This window comes from Rosa rugosa, chromosome 2, assembly GCF_958449725.1.
Source record: "Rosa rugosa chromosome 2, drRosRugo1.1, whole genome shotgun sequence".
Taxonomy (NCBI): domain Eukaryota; kingdom Viridiplantae; phylum Streptophyta; class Magnoliopsida; order Rosales; family Rosaceae; genus Rosa; species Rosa rugosa.
In genome coordinates this window covers 4,407,166-4,423,494 of record NC_084821.1, presented here as the reverse complement: position 1 = coordinate 4,423,494, position 16,329 = coordinate 4,407,166, and the positions used below count along the sequence as shown (strand labels likewise).

General features: G+C 38.4%; 1 protein-coding gene across 3 annotated transcripts; it reads right to left on the bottom strand.

Annotated features, from left to right (window-relative positions):
• Positions 1 to 7,982: 7,982 nt before the first annotated feature.
• On the bottom strand, positions 7,983 to 10,712 carry LOC133734149 (brefeldin A-inhibited guanine nucleotide-exchange protein 5-like). 3 transcript variants are annotated; one of them, XR_009858113.1, is made up of 8 exons: positions 10,428 to 10,712; positions 9,896 to 10,002; positions 9,675 to 9,804; positions 8,808 to 9,569; positions 8,636 to 8,728; positions 8,410 to 8,506; positions 8,213 to 8,293; positions 7,989 to 8,125 (listed from the first exon to the last, which is right to left on the bottom strand). XR_009858113.1 is itself a non-coding variant. In XM_062161780.1 (4 exons), exons 1-4 carry the CDS (start codon positions 8,659 to 8,661, stop codon positions 8,051 to 8,053), a joined length of 243 nt encoding a protein of 80 aa, XP_062017764.1. In that variant the 5' UTR covers positions 8,662 to 8,797; the 3' UTR covers positions 7,983 to 8,050. The 3 variants fall into 3 exon arrangements, 1 of the variants encoding a protein (XP_062017764.1); XR_009858112.1 differs by having other exon boundaries at positions 8,808 to 9,804; XM_062161780.1 differs by lacking the exons at positions 8,808 to 9,569; positions 9,675 to 9,804; positions 9,896 to 10,002; positions 10,428 to 10,712 and having other exon boundaries at positions 7,983 to 8,089; positions 8,636 to 8,797.
• Positions 10,713 to 16,329: the final 5,617 nt, after the last annotated feature.

Genomic DNA, 16,329 nt, shown 5'->3' with positions numbered 1-16,329 from the left:
TTAGACACATATTGGCTTTGTCACGACAGGATAGATCATCCTGGTCATGATATGATGATCCATCTACAAAGACTTCACATGGACATCCTTTCTCTCGAGCGACACGTTCGTTTTACAAAGCCCGTTCCTTAGGGAAATTAGGACTGAGACCGTCCTATGCAAAGGATATGACAATACTCATTCTGTTCTTACAAAGAATCCGTAGAGATTTTGTGGATTGATTCAACCAACTTGCGGATGCTTAAATATTTTATGATGTTGGTTGACACGCAAACACGCTGGGTCACGTGTTGTACCATTGTCCACTATATATACTGCTACACTCCTAGCAGATGTCATATTGACAACCGGCTCACTCCCCAGATCATCCTATTCAGTCAATTGGATTTGACTATGCTAGAGAGATTACATCGAAAGACTTTCGATGGATATTGCAATGGGCTTGATGTTGGACATCACATTTCCATGTACACACCCAATTGGTCTCGCGGACACGACTACGATGGTAGTTAGAACATTGGTAATGCGCACCAATCTTCTTACATCCGCTTGGGGTGATGCAATATCGCATGCAGCTATGCTAATTCGTCCCACCACCACTCAATGTACCTCTGCGTTACAGCTAGTGACTGGGTACACGTATTTTGTACTTACGCACATTTGAGTGAGCCATTTATGTGCCAATTGCGCCGCCACAGCGCTCTATGATGGGTCCTTACAGACGAATGGGCAACTACGTTGGCGTTGAGACTCCAACTATCGTCCGCCACTTAATGCCCTTGCAAGGCGATCTCATTACCACTAAATTTGCAGGTTGTCACTTTGTTGAGACAATCTTCCCGTCGTTCGGGGGAGATAAGAACACAGATGTTCAACAGGAACGACAGGAATTGTTGTGGTCTGTCCCCACTATGTCTCATCTTGATCCCTATTAAAGTGACGAGATCACAAATATGTTGCAAACATGCCTACAAGGAAGCACGTCTCTACGAGAGGACGTAGCGCCACCCCACATGGAGGTGGGCATGACGCCAATGCCAAAGAGAGTGGCACTATGGCATTACAGGCCATGGCCCCAGCTAAGATGCGTGGAGAGGCCCGTGGGTTCGAATGATACTTTGGCACATTCCAATCCTTTGATCATCAAGACTCAAAATCCGTCTCATGAGTATCTTCCGGGTTATGGTTATCGTTGGGGGACGCCTCAACGTCAGAACCTATTCCTGAGAATATAGAGCTCTATGAAACTTACACTAGTGTACATGAGACGTGGGATAGAAACTCCATCATAATTGATGATGTAGTTGCGCATTTCGTTGTGCATGAGTTTGTTGAGTCACATGATATCGAACCACACTCCGTTGATGAATGAATACCAACGTAGAGAGATTTGGCCTAAATGGAAAGATGTGATCCAGGTTAAGTTGGATTCTCTAACGAAGAGGAAGGTTTTCGAGATAGAGATGCCAACACCTCCTAACATAAAACCTGTTGACTAATGGGTCTTCGTTAGAAAGCGTAGTGAGAAAAAGAGATGGTAATCTCGTCTTATGGCGCAAGGCTTCTCACAAAATGCCCTGGAATCGACTACGATGAGACATATTCTCTCGTAATGGATGTCATTGCACTCCACTACCCTGTTAGTTTGGTAGTTTCCAAATAACTGATCATGCAGCTTACAAATGTGGTCACTATGTATCTCTATGGGTATCTAGATACGGAATATACATGAAGGTTCATGGTGAACTTCATTTACCCAAATCAAGTGGCTCTAGACCACGGAGCGCGTTTACAAAGAGGTTGAAACGCTCACTAAGATGACTACTTGATTGGGAAGGGATATGCCCACGCGTTTCCATAACAAGTTTCGGATTCCATCGCGGTTCATGTTGGACATGATCTTCATTGGAAGCCCTTAAAGAGTTAAGGGAAACCGCTGAACACTCACTTCAAATCCGATTTTGAGATGAATGATTATGGGAGAACACGATTATGTCTCGGTTTGGAACTTGAGCATCGTGTTGATAGATGCTTAGGCATTTTGACAAGGTCAAACCTTCAAGCACCCCCATGATCGTCCGTAGTCTTGATCCTGAAAATGATCCTCTTCGTTTGAAGGATGATGACGAAGATGCGCTAGGGGCAGAAATGCCCTAGTTAAGTACAATAGGCGCATTATTGTACCTAGCTCAATGCACAAGACCGGACATCTCATTTGCCATGAACTTGTTAGCTAAAGTATAGCTCTGCGCCAACGCGACGCCATTGGATTGGTGTAAAAGATATTTTTCGGTACTTGAGATGTACGATTGATATGGGCTTGTTCTATCCCTACAGAGAGATGATGGATTCGGACTCATCACACACCTGGAACGCCGCCAACACTGGCCTGTGTCCACTATCCCCATCCCAAAACGACATGTGTTTTGGAAGGTTTTGCTGATATTAGGTATCTCTCTGACCCACACAAAGGTCATTCCCAAAATGGTTAAGTGTTCACCATGGGAAAAGACCGTGATATCTTGGAGGTTTACAGAATAGACCGTAGTCGCTATATCTTCGAACAATGCAGAGATCACTGCTGTTCACGAAGTAGTTCGTGAATGTATATGGATTGGATCCATAATTACGCATGTTTGAACAATTGTGGTTTGAAGTCTACCACAGATGAGCCTACGAGCATTTAGGATAATGCTGCTTGTTTTGAACAAACGAAGCAAGGCTACATCAAAAGCGACAACACCAAGGATAATCAGCAACAACAGACTCTCCTCAAGATCAAAGTGAACTAGGTTCAATCTGAGGACAGTGTGGCAGACTTGCTCACTAAGTCATTGCCCAAATCCACGTTCGAGAAACATGTGGCAAGAATTGACTTGCGGAAATTATCTGAACTCCCATGATCGTAGTCATCAGGGGGAGGCGCAGACATCAGGGGGAGATGTCTACATGATCACCTCAAAACGTGAAGGGTGTGTTGTGCTCTTTTTCCCCTTCGACCGAGGTTATTTTTGTCCCACTGGGTTTTTGTTACTCGGCAAGGTTTTTAACGAGGCAACGAGAGAAGCACCGCGTTTGGGCGACACAAGGGGGAGTGTTCATGGAAATCCCGATTATGTGTCTGGCCCAAACTCTAGGTTACTTGACCTAGTGGTAATAGGATTTAATTAGGAGGATCTAGAATCCTAATCAATGTAGAATTACTTTCCTTGTATGATTGAGATTCTATGCATTGTAATCCTCTATATAAAGAGGCCCCTATTATCAATGAGTATACACAGCAAATTCCTCCCAATTTCAGTTTCTCTACAACACTTAACTATATTTCAATTTTAGCTAATTTAACCAATAAAAATAAATATTATTGTCGGGGATACTCTGTTATGAAAGAGAAGTTTTAAATATACACCCCTAATTACTTAATACACACTCTATACTTAATACACCACTCATTTAATTTCTCATTCTAATATTTTACTAAATACACAACCCAAAGTACCTAAAATATCCTTAATCTAAAAAATCATGAAATATCCTACTTTTTTACTATATTAGGATTCCTATTTAATACTATTAGTATATTCTATTATATTGACGTTTTGTAAATGACAATATTAATTACTTGTATTTGTTATTGAGAAATCCATAAAGATTTATTATTGTTCCCTTTAAATAGATGCATATAAATAGGTTTTGTGTTATTTGAGCTCACATCCACCAATTACCATGTTAATCAAGTATAAAATTATGAGTTGAACATTCAACCAAAACTATATCAGTAGTTTCTCACTTTCTCCACAATAGTGGAACTAAAAAGTTGTCATTAGAGGGATCAAACAAATTAACAGTTACAAAGTTTTTTGATGTTTTATATTAGAAAATAAATTGATTAATCATAACTCTTAGAACAAAAAAGGAAGGGACAATGATAAAAAAGGTCATTTTAAAGTATCTTATAATAATTCAATCACCACAAATGTCCCCATGATAATTAAGGTCATCTATTAACAACCTACCACTAAAGTTAAGTTTAATTACCAAAAATGCCACTAGCAGCTCTCTCTCTCTCTCTCTCTCTCTCTCTCTCTCTCTCTCTCTCTCTCTCTCTCTCTCTCTCTCTCTCTCTCTCTCTCTCTCTCTCTCTCTCTATCTCTTTTCCCTTGTCGTTACCCAGGCCCGTCTGAATCCATTCGGACTCGACCCTTACCAAAATCTCTCTCTCTCCCATGGCGTCCAGTACGTCCGGTCCCCTACGACGTCGTTTATGAGTTCTTCGCCGGAGCGGGAGCTTTGAATCGGCTCTGTGGATTTGGAAAGATTTGGTAGCGGCGGCGCGTATTTCCGGGAGTTGCTTCGGGAGTTCCTCAGGTTTGGTTTCGTTTTTGAGCTTTTCATTTTTGAGCTCAAATTTTCTCTCTCTTTTAATCAGAAAGCTTGCTGATCACTATCTCAACCATTTTCTATCTTCAAATCCCTCCAAGAAAACAGTATTGTTATTTTCAATCTCTTTGCTGATGGTCTTCTCGTCACTGTTTGTAAGCTTCTGAATAATTTTGGTTTTCTGTAAACATTTCCGTCATCATCGTTAATTTTCTTGCTCCGATCATCCCCAAACTTTGTGGAGTTTTCGATTCTATGTTGTTTCCCAGCGTTGTTTTTGCAGAGTTGAATTTAGGAACTGTATAAATAAGAGTCATTTTCATCTATCAAAGTTAGCAACTTTTGAATTTTGTTGCTCTGATTGTTCTTGAACTTTGTTGGGTTTTCGATTCCATGTGAATTGCAGGCTTTTTGTTTGGATAATTGAATTCATGGAATGGATTCTAGCTTAAATATATATATTTTCTGAATGAATAATCACTTTTATCAACCAAACTTAGCAACTTGTGTAGAATATTTTAGCTCTTTTGGCAGGGTTTCTTTGAAGTTGGTATTCGATATTCTATTGTTTTCTTTGACATTTTTTGGGTTGGTTAGGTTGATGGATAACAAGAATGGGAGTCCTCCTCAAGGTGGAGAGCCTGCAATGGATGCAGGAGATTGGAGGTGCCAATTGCAGGTGGATTCGCGGCAAAGAATTGTCATTAAGATGTTAGTATGCTGAAATTTCGAGTTCATTGGTGGCTTCATCTTGAATTCGCTTTTGTTGTATGTTAATAATGGCTTTTGAATTTGTTGTATGTGAAGAATGGATACATTGAAGAGGCATATTCCTTACTCCAGTGAAGATGAACTCAAGAAATTGTTGTTAGGTTTGAGGAAAAGATTTATGTGGCTGCCACAAGTCAGGTACATATTCTGTATGCAGTGACTTAGATATGTATTGTTTGTTGGTGTGCACTGTGCAGGTAGCAATGTGATCTAACTTTTGTTTTGATCTCTCAGTTTCTAGTTAGATTATCTACGGAAAATTTCTCTAAAGATGCTCACTATGGACACCAAGTCTCAGAACACAATGGCAAATTCTTTACAATCCAACTATGCTGGTAATACCTATGAAACATATGCTAGTAATTCATGCAATCCCATGCATCTTATTGTTTTCCTTATATATATATATATATATATATATATATATATATATATATATATATATATATATTTGTTTTTATACCTTTTTCTATTATGTGTTTGTAAGTTTTATACTTGTGTATTGAGTAGGGTCTTCTGGTATACAACTCCTATCAGAGAACATTCAGAATAACATTCCACCTGCTGGAATTCAAAGTTCTACTGGCTTACCATCCGTGCTACCCCATAACTCTGGGCCACAACAGCAAACATTGCCCCCACAGCATCAACAACAACAATTTATAGGTTCGTAGACCTCCCAATTCCTATGACTTTCTTTTCGCCTTCACTTCCTTATTTTCATTTTAGGTTGTTGATGACTAAAGTTAATAAATTCAAGAGTTTCACTAATGTTGATTCTGTTGCTGATCAAGAGTTTTCAGTGAAGCTTTATCCTTATGTTGCTTCAAGGGTATGCTTATCGTTTGGTGTACATTGTGGCCTGAACTATTGTTGGTGTTGTCATGTTATCTCTCAGGTACATTCAGAGCACATGTGCAACCTTGGGCGAGGGACTGTACGAGGGATTGGATTGGCTTTCCAACAACATTGGTAGCAAGGCAAGTTCAATAAAATCAATCTTTTACAGTAATTTTAGCTCATGGTGTTAGTTTATGCTAAAACAATTTCCTTTCTTTTTCTTCGAAATGTCTGCAACATTTGCAACTATTCTATGGTAGACATAAAAAATAAGTTATTTCTCCTTGATACAATCAGTATTTGCTGTTTTTGCATGATTCTTTTAATACTGTGTTTCTGAGAACCTCCATGGTTTCTTTACAGGCTTAAGATAATGAAGGCCAAGGAGTTCGGTTTGCCTTGGAGATTCCGGGGGAGGATAGTTTTCTTTGTTTCCAATGAATGTTGTTATAGGAGAACGTTTTGGCAAGACTTTGTCTTCTGATTTTGTGTTCTGTATTTGCTACTTTAGCTATACTAAAGCTGTAAACATGTTATAGTCTTTCTTAAGCATAAACCAATATCATGTCTTTGTGTTCATGTTATGTGGTTGAAAAAAAAAAAAGTGACTTGAGGTTAACAGTGATTTGGCCAGTGACCTCACTAACTACTTGGGTCATTGGTGACATGGTCATTGACATGAAAAGTGACATGTGACATGGTCAGTTACTTGGTTAGTGACATGTGATTAACAGTGACATGGCTATTAACTTGTGACTTGGCTACTGACAGTTACTTGGTTAGTGACATGGTCAGTTACTTAGTTAGTGACATGGTCAGTTACTTTGTTAGTGACATGTGATTAACAGTGACTTGGCTATTAACTTGTGACTTGGCTACTGACGGTTACTTGGTTAGTGACATGTGATTAACAGTGACATGGCTATTAACTTGTGACTTGGCTACTGACAGTTACTTGGTTAGTGACATGTGATTAACAGTGACTTGGCTATTAACTTGTGACTTGGCTACTGACAGTTACTTGGTTAGTGACATGGTCAGTTACTTAGTTAGTGACATGGTCAGTTACTTGGTTAGTGACATGTGATTAACAGTGACTTGACTATTAACTTGTGACTTGGCTACTGACAGTTACTTGGTTAGTGACATGGTCAGTTACTTAGTTAGTGACATGGTCAGTTACTTGGTTAGTGACATGTGATTAACAGTGACTTGGCTATTAACTTGTGACTTGGCTACTGACAGTTACTTGGTTAGTGACATTGTTAGTGACATGTGATGTGACAGGGTCAGTTACTTAGTTAGTGATATGTGATTAACAGTGACTTGGCTATTAACTTGTGACCTGGGTAGTGACAGTTACTTGATCAGTGACATGGTCAATTACTTAGTTAGTGATATGTAATGTGACATGGTCATGTCACTGGCCATGTCATGTAACTCTCAAAATCACTGTCACTTACCAAGTCACTGTTATATCCATGTCACATTAATTATGTCACATTGTACGTCACTGACCATGTCACTGTTATACACATGTCATCGACCAATTCACTGGCCAGTGAAGTTATTAGTCAAGCTAGGTCCCTAGTTAGTTAAGTCACTGTTAACCTCAAGTCACGGGCTATATCACTGGCCATGTCACAGTCGTGAACTTGTCACTGATCATGTAACTGTCAAAGTCACTGATGATCTTCTAAGAACCTTGTTGTATTGTCTAACCATCAGACTATGAACCTCTTATAAGAATTTCTCACCTAAAGTTGGACAAATACTGTAAGGCATATGTTCTAACAGCTGCATTACATTCATTATACGTCAAACAAAAAAGTATATAACCACCAACAAAATTATGGTGTTTTCTCTCTTTATTCCATTTATAAAAATGCACTTGAGACGATACAAAAGTATTAGTAATACAGCATCACATTATTCCACCTCAGATATGGCAGCTTCCATTGTAGACTATGAGCTTTTGCCTTCTCAAATAACATCTTGCCTGCTTTTCACATCAACATACTCTTTAGCTGAGGCATCTCCTTCCAAAGACTGAGTGTTTTTATTCTATCTGATTCTCCACATCACTTTTCCCAAGACACTGGCAAGGTCAAGGAAAAAGAGGTCATCCAGCAACCTGTGCTACCATCAATGAATATATAGCAGCAAGAAAGCATATGATGAACTAGCCAAAACTGAGAAAGGAGTAAATCGTTAAACTTACCTGAAGAGATGAACCCTTTATTGAAGTAGTCTGGGACGCAGCAGCCATATTGGATCTGCATTTTGCATCCCTTGAGATATTCTGGATAGAGTTGTAACCCAATTAAGAGTTAGAATACCTTGCAGTATTAGATGTACAAGAATACCATATTTAGAAAGTATAAAGAACATCATTGGGAAACAGTAGGTAAATTATACCATCTGCTCAAACAAGTTCGGTGCCTCAAGATCACAGTCATAGTTCACAAATATGTCAACAAGCATCTGAAGATCCTTGCAAACCTTTTCAACCATCCTGCAAACCCGCAACTCATTAGACGACCAGAAAAAGAAATTCAAAATCATAGTGATCACATTAGCCATGTGAAAACTGAGAGAAACATGCTCAAGATACTAGCAATGTGATAACAAAAAAAGGCAATACCTAAGAACACTCATTTTTTGGTTCATGGGTAAATCCACGCCATCCAGGGACCGGAGAACTATCAAATTAAGGAAAGAAGATGCATATTTCACCCTGAATAAAAATTGTTGGAGTAAAGAACATAATATATCAAGGTCATTTCTGTAACTATTTGTGAAGATCATATACGCACCTTGAGACTTTCTCTAAACCGCAACAAAAGCACTATAAAAAAATTCCAGTTGCACACTGCAGGAAGGAAACTAATGATCAAAAGCAAAAATCTCATAGAATACTCTACCTAAATCCGATGAAGAATATATGTAAACCTGTAATATGATAGGGGACGACGAAACTGAAGCTAGCAACAAAGCATATGATAGGTATGCTTTCATTGAAGCAATAAACTGGAAGTTCCTAGTAAATGGATGACCAACTCCTTCCAACAAACCCTGAAAGACCAAATAATAAATCATATTATTCAAAAAACACTGAAAATAAGTAAAAGGAAAGCTCCTTAGATAAGTCACTGAATAGGAAGTCATCTTCATGGATTATACAAATCTTCCTTTCTCCATCCATAGTCTTAGAAAGAGGAAGCTCATACTTAATAAGTTCAAGAAATTACTTTTAAATAAAACTTTCAAGTTATTTAACAGTATCAGCTACTTTGTATGTAAGCATCTATCCATAAAAGCATGCACTTAAAATCACAATAATCTTTAATATAACCTGCAGAAGCTGAAGAGATAAAATTCTCGTCTTCAAAGCGACTTCATTGTTATCTTCCTTTATGCCCATCTGCAGACCAAGTTTCGAAATTCATATAGGAGGCTTCAAGTTGCTTAAATGACTCAACAATTAGAAGACAGTGTACAAAAACACAAACCACAGGGTTCGGAAAACCAGTAAAGCATCACGTTGAACTATGGTCATACTCTCCAGGTCAGTCCCTCTTTTAAAATAGTGCATCAGTTAGAAGCATTACAAATAAATGTGAAAGACTGGGTTTGTTAGGAATGCAAAAGAGAGATCTCAACGTATAATATCATATCCAAACCTGGTTATCTTTTTGCTATCTTCAAGATGCACAGCTTTGTGATTGGCTCCCACATTCATGGCCATTGAGCATTTGTTTGAACTTTATTCCTTCCAAAAATATATGGCTCCCACATTATGTCTACAATAGCCTAGGGTTTACAAACACTTCACATTTAGTTCCTGAACTACATACATAAACTGACATGCATTAATAATCGGCACGCAAACAAAAACACAAACCTCATAAGCATTCACGAAAGTTTCCATAGACTGAAGTAAGCTATGTATCCCTTCACCTCTTTTTGCTTGTTCTCTAGCATAGTATTATCATTCTGAAGGTAACTAACCTTCACCAAACCAAAACAAACACAATCAGAAACCGAAAAACAGATTCAATCTACAATCACGGTCACTACTATTTCTCACAAGCATCTCATCAAACACCTTATCTGCACAAAAATCTATGCCTAATTAATTCGGCCTGAAATTCCTGCAACCTCCGGCCATATTCTTCATTGGATTGCTTCATCGAAGTGTTCATGATTCAAAACTACTCAAACCAAAGAAAATCCTACTCAAACCAAAGAAAATCGCATCACGCTAAATCATCTAGACAAATTCTTCCAGATCAAACATGTTGCTTCATTTTCCTCTTTCACAATTTCACATAGAAGTTACCAATAATCATACAAAGCACAAAGGAACAGTGAGAATAGTAAAAACGAAAACGAAAATTTTCGATGCGATTGAAGAAAGGATAAGAAGCACTCACAGATTACCGATAATGCAAAAACCAAAGCACTGAATTTTCAGCTCGCCGCTCGATCATCTACCACGACTTGCACACAAGTGAGGTCGAGTTTCGGTCGCCGTCCGACTGCAGGAACGAGAACACGTGCTCCAGCACCTCCTCAGGGGAACGACCGCGTGCTCCATTTTCAACATTTTCCAAGCTCGAAATCGATTTCAAATCCAAACAACGTCGTCCTGCTATGGATGCGAAGCGAGGGCAGAGAAACAGAGAAGAAGAAGAAGCACGCCATTGGAGAGAGAGAGAGAGAGACAGAGACAGAGACAGAGAGAGTTGGGATAAAAAAAAAAAAAGCTCCGATCAAAATCGAATCAAGGTTTTAGGTTTTGATAAGATAATCGTCTTCTATCTTTTGGATTTCTAATCGGAGCTCTATTTGGGATTTCTAATCAAAACGAAGAAGATTTGGGCTATGAGATTCTTCAATATAAAGTTATAAATGTGTATCAGGCTTTTAAGGGTAGAATCGGAATCAAAAAAATGGAAACTAACCTTTCTTAACATTACCTCATTATTCCTAAGGACTAAATTAATGTTATTAACAATTCGTAATGGACCATTTTATCAAGTGGGAAACTAGGTGATTTTTTTATCATTTCACAATCTAATATGACATTTTCCATCATTTCCCTAAAAAGGAAATAACTAAAAAATGGGAGTAAAGTGATATGTTTTAAAAATATTTAATGCCATTGATTTTGAAATTCTAAATATTATGGTTTCTAAAAATTAAATTAGATAGTTTCTAACTTTATTCTTGTATTAAATTGGGAGGCCATGTATAGAAATTTTTTGTGTTTATCTAACTATTTATACATAAATATTTAAATAGAATAATATAAGGAAAATATGACTATTTTTTTTCTTCTAAAATGCATAAATGTCTGTTTTTGTCATTTAACCTATCTACAAAATCTAATTTGAAATATAAAATAATAGGGATGTGTATTAAGTTATTAGGGGTGTGTATTTAAAATTTCTCTAAAGGATGTTAACCAAAAAAATAAAAAATTAAAAGGATGATGAATCTGTACAAGATAGAGTGGTGATTTGATTTTGATTTTTGAATATAGTTTTAAATTGAAAACAAGTAGATGCTCAAATGCAAATTAAATTACTCTAAACTAAACTAGTGACTTTTCAAAAAAAAAAAAAAAAACTAAACTAGTGAATTAATAAATGAAAGCTAGGATTTGAATTATCACCTAATTGAAGAGTTAATTAAGTACAAGAATTGCTATGCTATACAAACATATTTGGTTGTCTTGAGTGCACTTGCGCCATCTGAAATTTGTGTTATTGTGGGTGTTGTTACAATCAGATTGCTCATGAGAGAAGCGTTAGGTATGCTGCAAGCCTGAAAGCTATGTTTTGTAAGAAAGTTGATGTGCTCGTATTAACTGGATACTCTGTTGGAGATACTCTGTTAACAAGATACTCTGTTGGAAATACTATGTTATGAAAATATCAAAACCGAACTTCCTTAATCCTTACAAAACACAGCTTGCAGGCTTGCAGCACTTTCATACAATACTTGCTCAAACTCCGGTAACAACCGAATACTAGCAACACCCACGATAACACTAAAATCAGATGGTGCAAGTGCATTCAAGACATTTAGAGCATCACCTGCGGTCGTACTCTGTGCACACCCAATTGCTTACAATAATGCAGTACAAGCCACAATGCCAATGCTTCAGTAGCAGCTGATTTAAGAAGAAGAAGGTAAGGGTATTCATCAGTGATCACTCCTCCTAAGCCCGAACGCCCATTAACTTTATCACAAGCACCATCAAATGTAGTGTAGCTCCCACATCCCTTCCAAATACACTAGTGGACGTGACTGGTAACTCTAGGAATAACTCTTGGAGTTTCTTTTTAGATTTTTTTAATTGTGAATCAATAAATCTCCCTTATATTCCTCTGCCAGCCCTTATCAGTTTTTCAATCATCTGCCTAGGCTATGTTCGTTGTGTTTGGCTCCAAAACCAGTTGGTGTGCAAACTGTCTCTTTTGAGCGGGTGATTGCGCAGGCGTGCCAGCACCGTTGGGTGCAGTCGTCGGGGTAGTCCCTTGACCTGACTTCTTCTTCAAGCGCTGTGGACGAGGAGAGCACCAACCTCGCCACAGGGTTCTTATCTAGCCTTTAGGGAAAGGACTTTTGCCTTACTGATAAGGACTTCTGGTGTGATCTCTTCGGTCACCAAATCGATACTCAACGTTGTAGGTTGAGCAGAGCAATCACTGGGAAGTTCTGAGAAAGCACGGTGTTTGCTAAAGCGTATCTTTAGCTTCGCTGGGTTGCAAGGGCATTACCCTTGCTTCGCTGGTAATATCTGTGGCAGTAGCACTATCAGTCGGCTCGGAGAGACTAGGACTGAGAGTACGGTCGCCGGGTTTCAACAGGGTTGAAGGTTTGCTCCGGGGAGGCTTTGTAATCGCTGGGATTGATTGATTCGAGAGAGGTCCTTCTCTTTGCCGCTTAACCCTGTATTTATACATCTAGGGTTTCGACTGCTCCTTGCCTTAGAAGGATTATTAATTGAAGTTTCCTATTCAATCTCTGCTACTCGATCCCCATAAGGTTTCGTTTTCCTTACGGACCACAGGATGGGCGAAGCTATACCCCAAACCAGAGTAGGCTCATTTTTGGGCCACAGGTATTGGCCCGCTGGCTTAAACCCACCAAAGGATCTTGCCAAAAATACTTTTAGGCTCAAATATTGCCCCCCCCCCCCAGGCCCCGAAATCAGGCCCGCTAAGATGTAACTGATTGAAGGGGACTAAACGTCGCGCCGATCGCTTGAAACGATGTCATTAATGAAGGTTGCGTCCTTTCGTTTGTAAAACGCCTTTCTGTCGTATCGTTTCCCTCACAAAATTCCTTATTTAAACCCACGGCCGCCAAACTTGTCACATCAGAACCCCTACAGTCTCTTAAACCCAGAAGAAACTGATTACACGCATTTCGATGCATGTAATTGTATCTAAAACACGAGAATTAGCTAATCTTCAAGTCAATTAATATGTAATTAATCTATTTTTATTTATTTTGTAGTAAATAAGTGGAATTGTGGAAATCGAGAGACAATGATGGAAAATTGAGCAAAATGGAGTTTACGACAAAAAGACGAAATAGTTGATTGCGGTCAATCATAGTCTACATGAGCGAGGAAGCCGATTCCCGGTATTTCAAGATGATGCCTCCCGATGTGCTTTGAGACCGGAGGAAGAAAAAGAAAAAAAAAAAAAAAAAAAGAAGAAGAAACAATTCATGGATTAATCAGTGGCTTAATTAAATATTGGCTTAATTAATTAATCAATGATTTGATTAATTAACTAAGTGCTTCAGCCATGACCATGACGTGCAGCAATCAACCCTTGATTGTTTGTTTAATTGTTTTGGGCCAATTACACGCCTACACATGGCAGCAGCCTCTCACTAGATTTTTTTCTTCTCTTCCTCATGCACACTGCACGTGCACATTCTAGGCCACTCATATTCTCTCAGCCATATATATACCCCCATTAGCTGATAACCCATTCGAACCCTTACCTACAGCGCCGCACATCCTCCTTTAATTTCATCGACACCACCAGAATCCCATCATCCTCACTCTCTCTCACAGCAGCTACAGCGCTGCACCAAAACCCACTCCATCATCTCTCTCTCCTCCGACCTCCTCCTCTTCTCTATCTTTATAACCACAACTTATTTTCTATCACTAGTTCACCACCATTCCTCAATTAAATTCCATCAATCCTTCAAAAATCCGGGTTTAGGTACAAGAGAGAGTATAATTCCAAGCTAGTCATGTTCACTCTCTAGTGTAGTTGTGATTAGTTTTGGTATCTTTCTCTTTTCTTTACTCTCTTCTTGCTTTAATTTCTTGTAATTGATGAATTTCTTTGCGGGTATATTGATGGATTGTGAGTAGTTTCTTATTTGGGTCTAGGGCTTGAAGCCCTAGCAATTTTTATCATGTAATGACATTAATTTTTGGTGCTTAATGAAAGTGTGTTGTGGTTTTTGTTTATGACTTTGCGTAATTTTCGATGGGAATTTGTTATAAAAATTGGCCAAATTTATGACTAGTTCTTGTCCTCATCATGAAATTCATTTAATTAGTGGCTTAATTTTATGAATGAGCATGTTGTCGTGAGCAAATTGTCAGTCTCTAAAAATTGACTTAATGCCATTTTATGCATGTTAGGAGCCCTAGTCCGGTCTTAATGTTTGTGTGATGAGAATGTGAATGCCCTAGCCCGGATTTACATTATTTTTTGTACTATGAGAATGTGAATGCCCTAGTCCGGATTTGCATTATCACTCTAAGGCCCTAGTCCGGCTTAGAGTTAGGGATTGCGCCATTGCCCTTTTGTTGTGTGCCAAAATTGTGTTGTTACGGTAAATGATTGCTAGAGCGGATGCCTTAGTACCCAAATTTTGTCCATTGTTTTCCAAACCTTTAAATTTCTAGCACTTTACTTTTTTGCAAATTTTAATTTTCTAGTTTTTAATTTCCAAAACCAAAAATTAATTCCCCCAAATATTTGCTCACATTTTTCATTGTAAGTACCATAAGGCCTTGAGCGTACCAATTTATTTTGGTGAGTTCTTGGCTACTTTTTGGCTTCGGGAGACCTAAGCCGTGCATGTGTGAGACTTGGTGTTTCACTTAGCCATTTTACTTTTTTTTTTCTTTTAGTTTAGCAAGTGACTTTTGTGACGCATAAACCATTGGATTTGAGTTAGCTCAAGATCCCCGAGGTACGATATTTCCGGGTTTAAATATTTCCCAATTCTTTGATGACCGTGTCCTTGTTGTGCGTAAGTTGCATTTTAGGCATCAAATCAAATGGCGCCGTTGCCGGGGATTAGAGTGTAATATCTCTAATCCCTTGGTTTTAGGTTGTTAGGTTACTTGCATTATTTTCTTAGTCGTAGTTAATTTTTCTTTTTGTGTGTAGGTTAAAAAAAAAAAAAAAAAAAAATTGTGATCGTTTGTTTTACTTTGCTTATTTTTGTTACTTTTTACTTGTGTGATTTGTTGTTGAGACATTGTGGTTATTTCTATCGAAGTGACGGGCCTTGTATTACTTTGTAGTACATGTAAGACATGAGCATCGATAGCGATCGTCACTTTGCTTGACTTGTTTGCTAGTTTTTTTTATTACATTTTCTAATTAGTCGTTAGTTTCTTGAGTTGTTAGCTTTTCACTTATTCTTTGCTTTAATTTATTTTATTTTCTTGTTTAATTGTTGTCTTATCTTATCTCGTTACATCTCCCATTTATTGTGAAGCGTGAAATTGGATTCAAGTTGCTTATTTTGTGAATTCTTGAGTATTTCTTACGTAGTCATATTTTTGCGAGGTGCATGAGTGAAGCTCCAAAGAGACAAAGAGGTCGTCCAAGAAAGCGAGCACCTCCTAGACCAAGAGTACATGTAAGAAGCCTTTCACCGAGTCCATTAAGATCACAACCTACAAACACCATGGGGGAGCAAAAGACAATGAGGGAATACACTAATCCCACAATTGTTGATCATCCTTCTTGTATTGTGCTCCCTCCATGTGAACATCATTTTGAGATCAAGCCAAGTACTTTGAGCATTCTACCAGTTTTCCATGGCATGCCCTCAAATAATCCCTATGATCATATTGCGGAGTTTGAAGAAGTGTGTACTACCGTTCAACTACATGGTCTCAATCCCGATGGTTTGAAGCTTAGATTGTTCCCTTTCACACTCAAGGACTATGCGAGGAAGTGGTTAAGTAAGTTGCCTCCTAGATCCATACGCACATGGGTTGAGATGCAAGAAACTTTCTTGGGAAAATATTTTCCTCCTTCAAGAACTTCC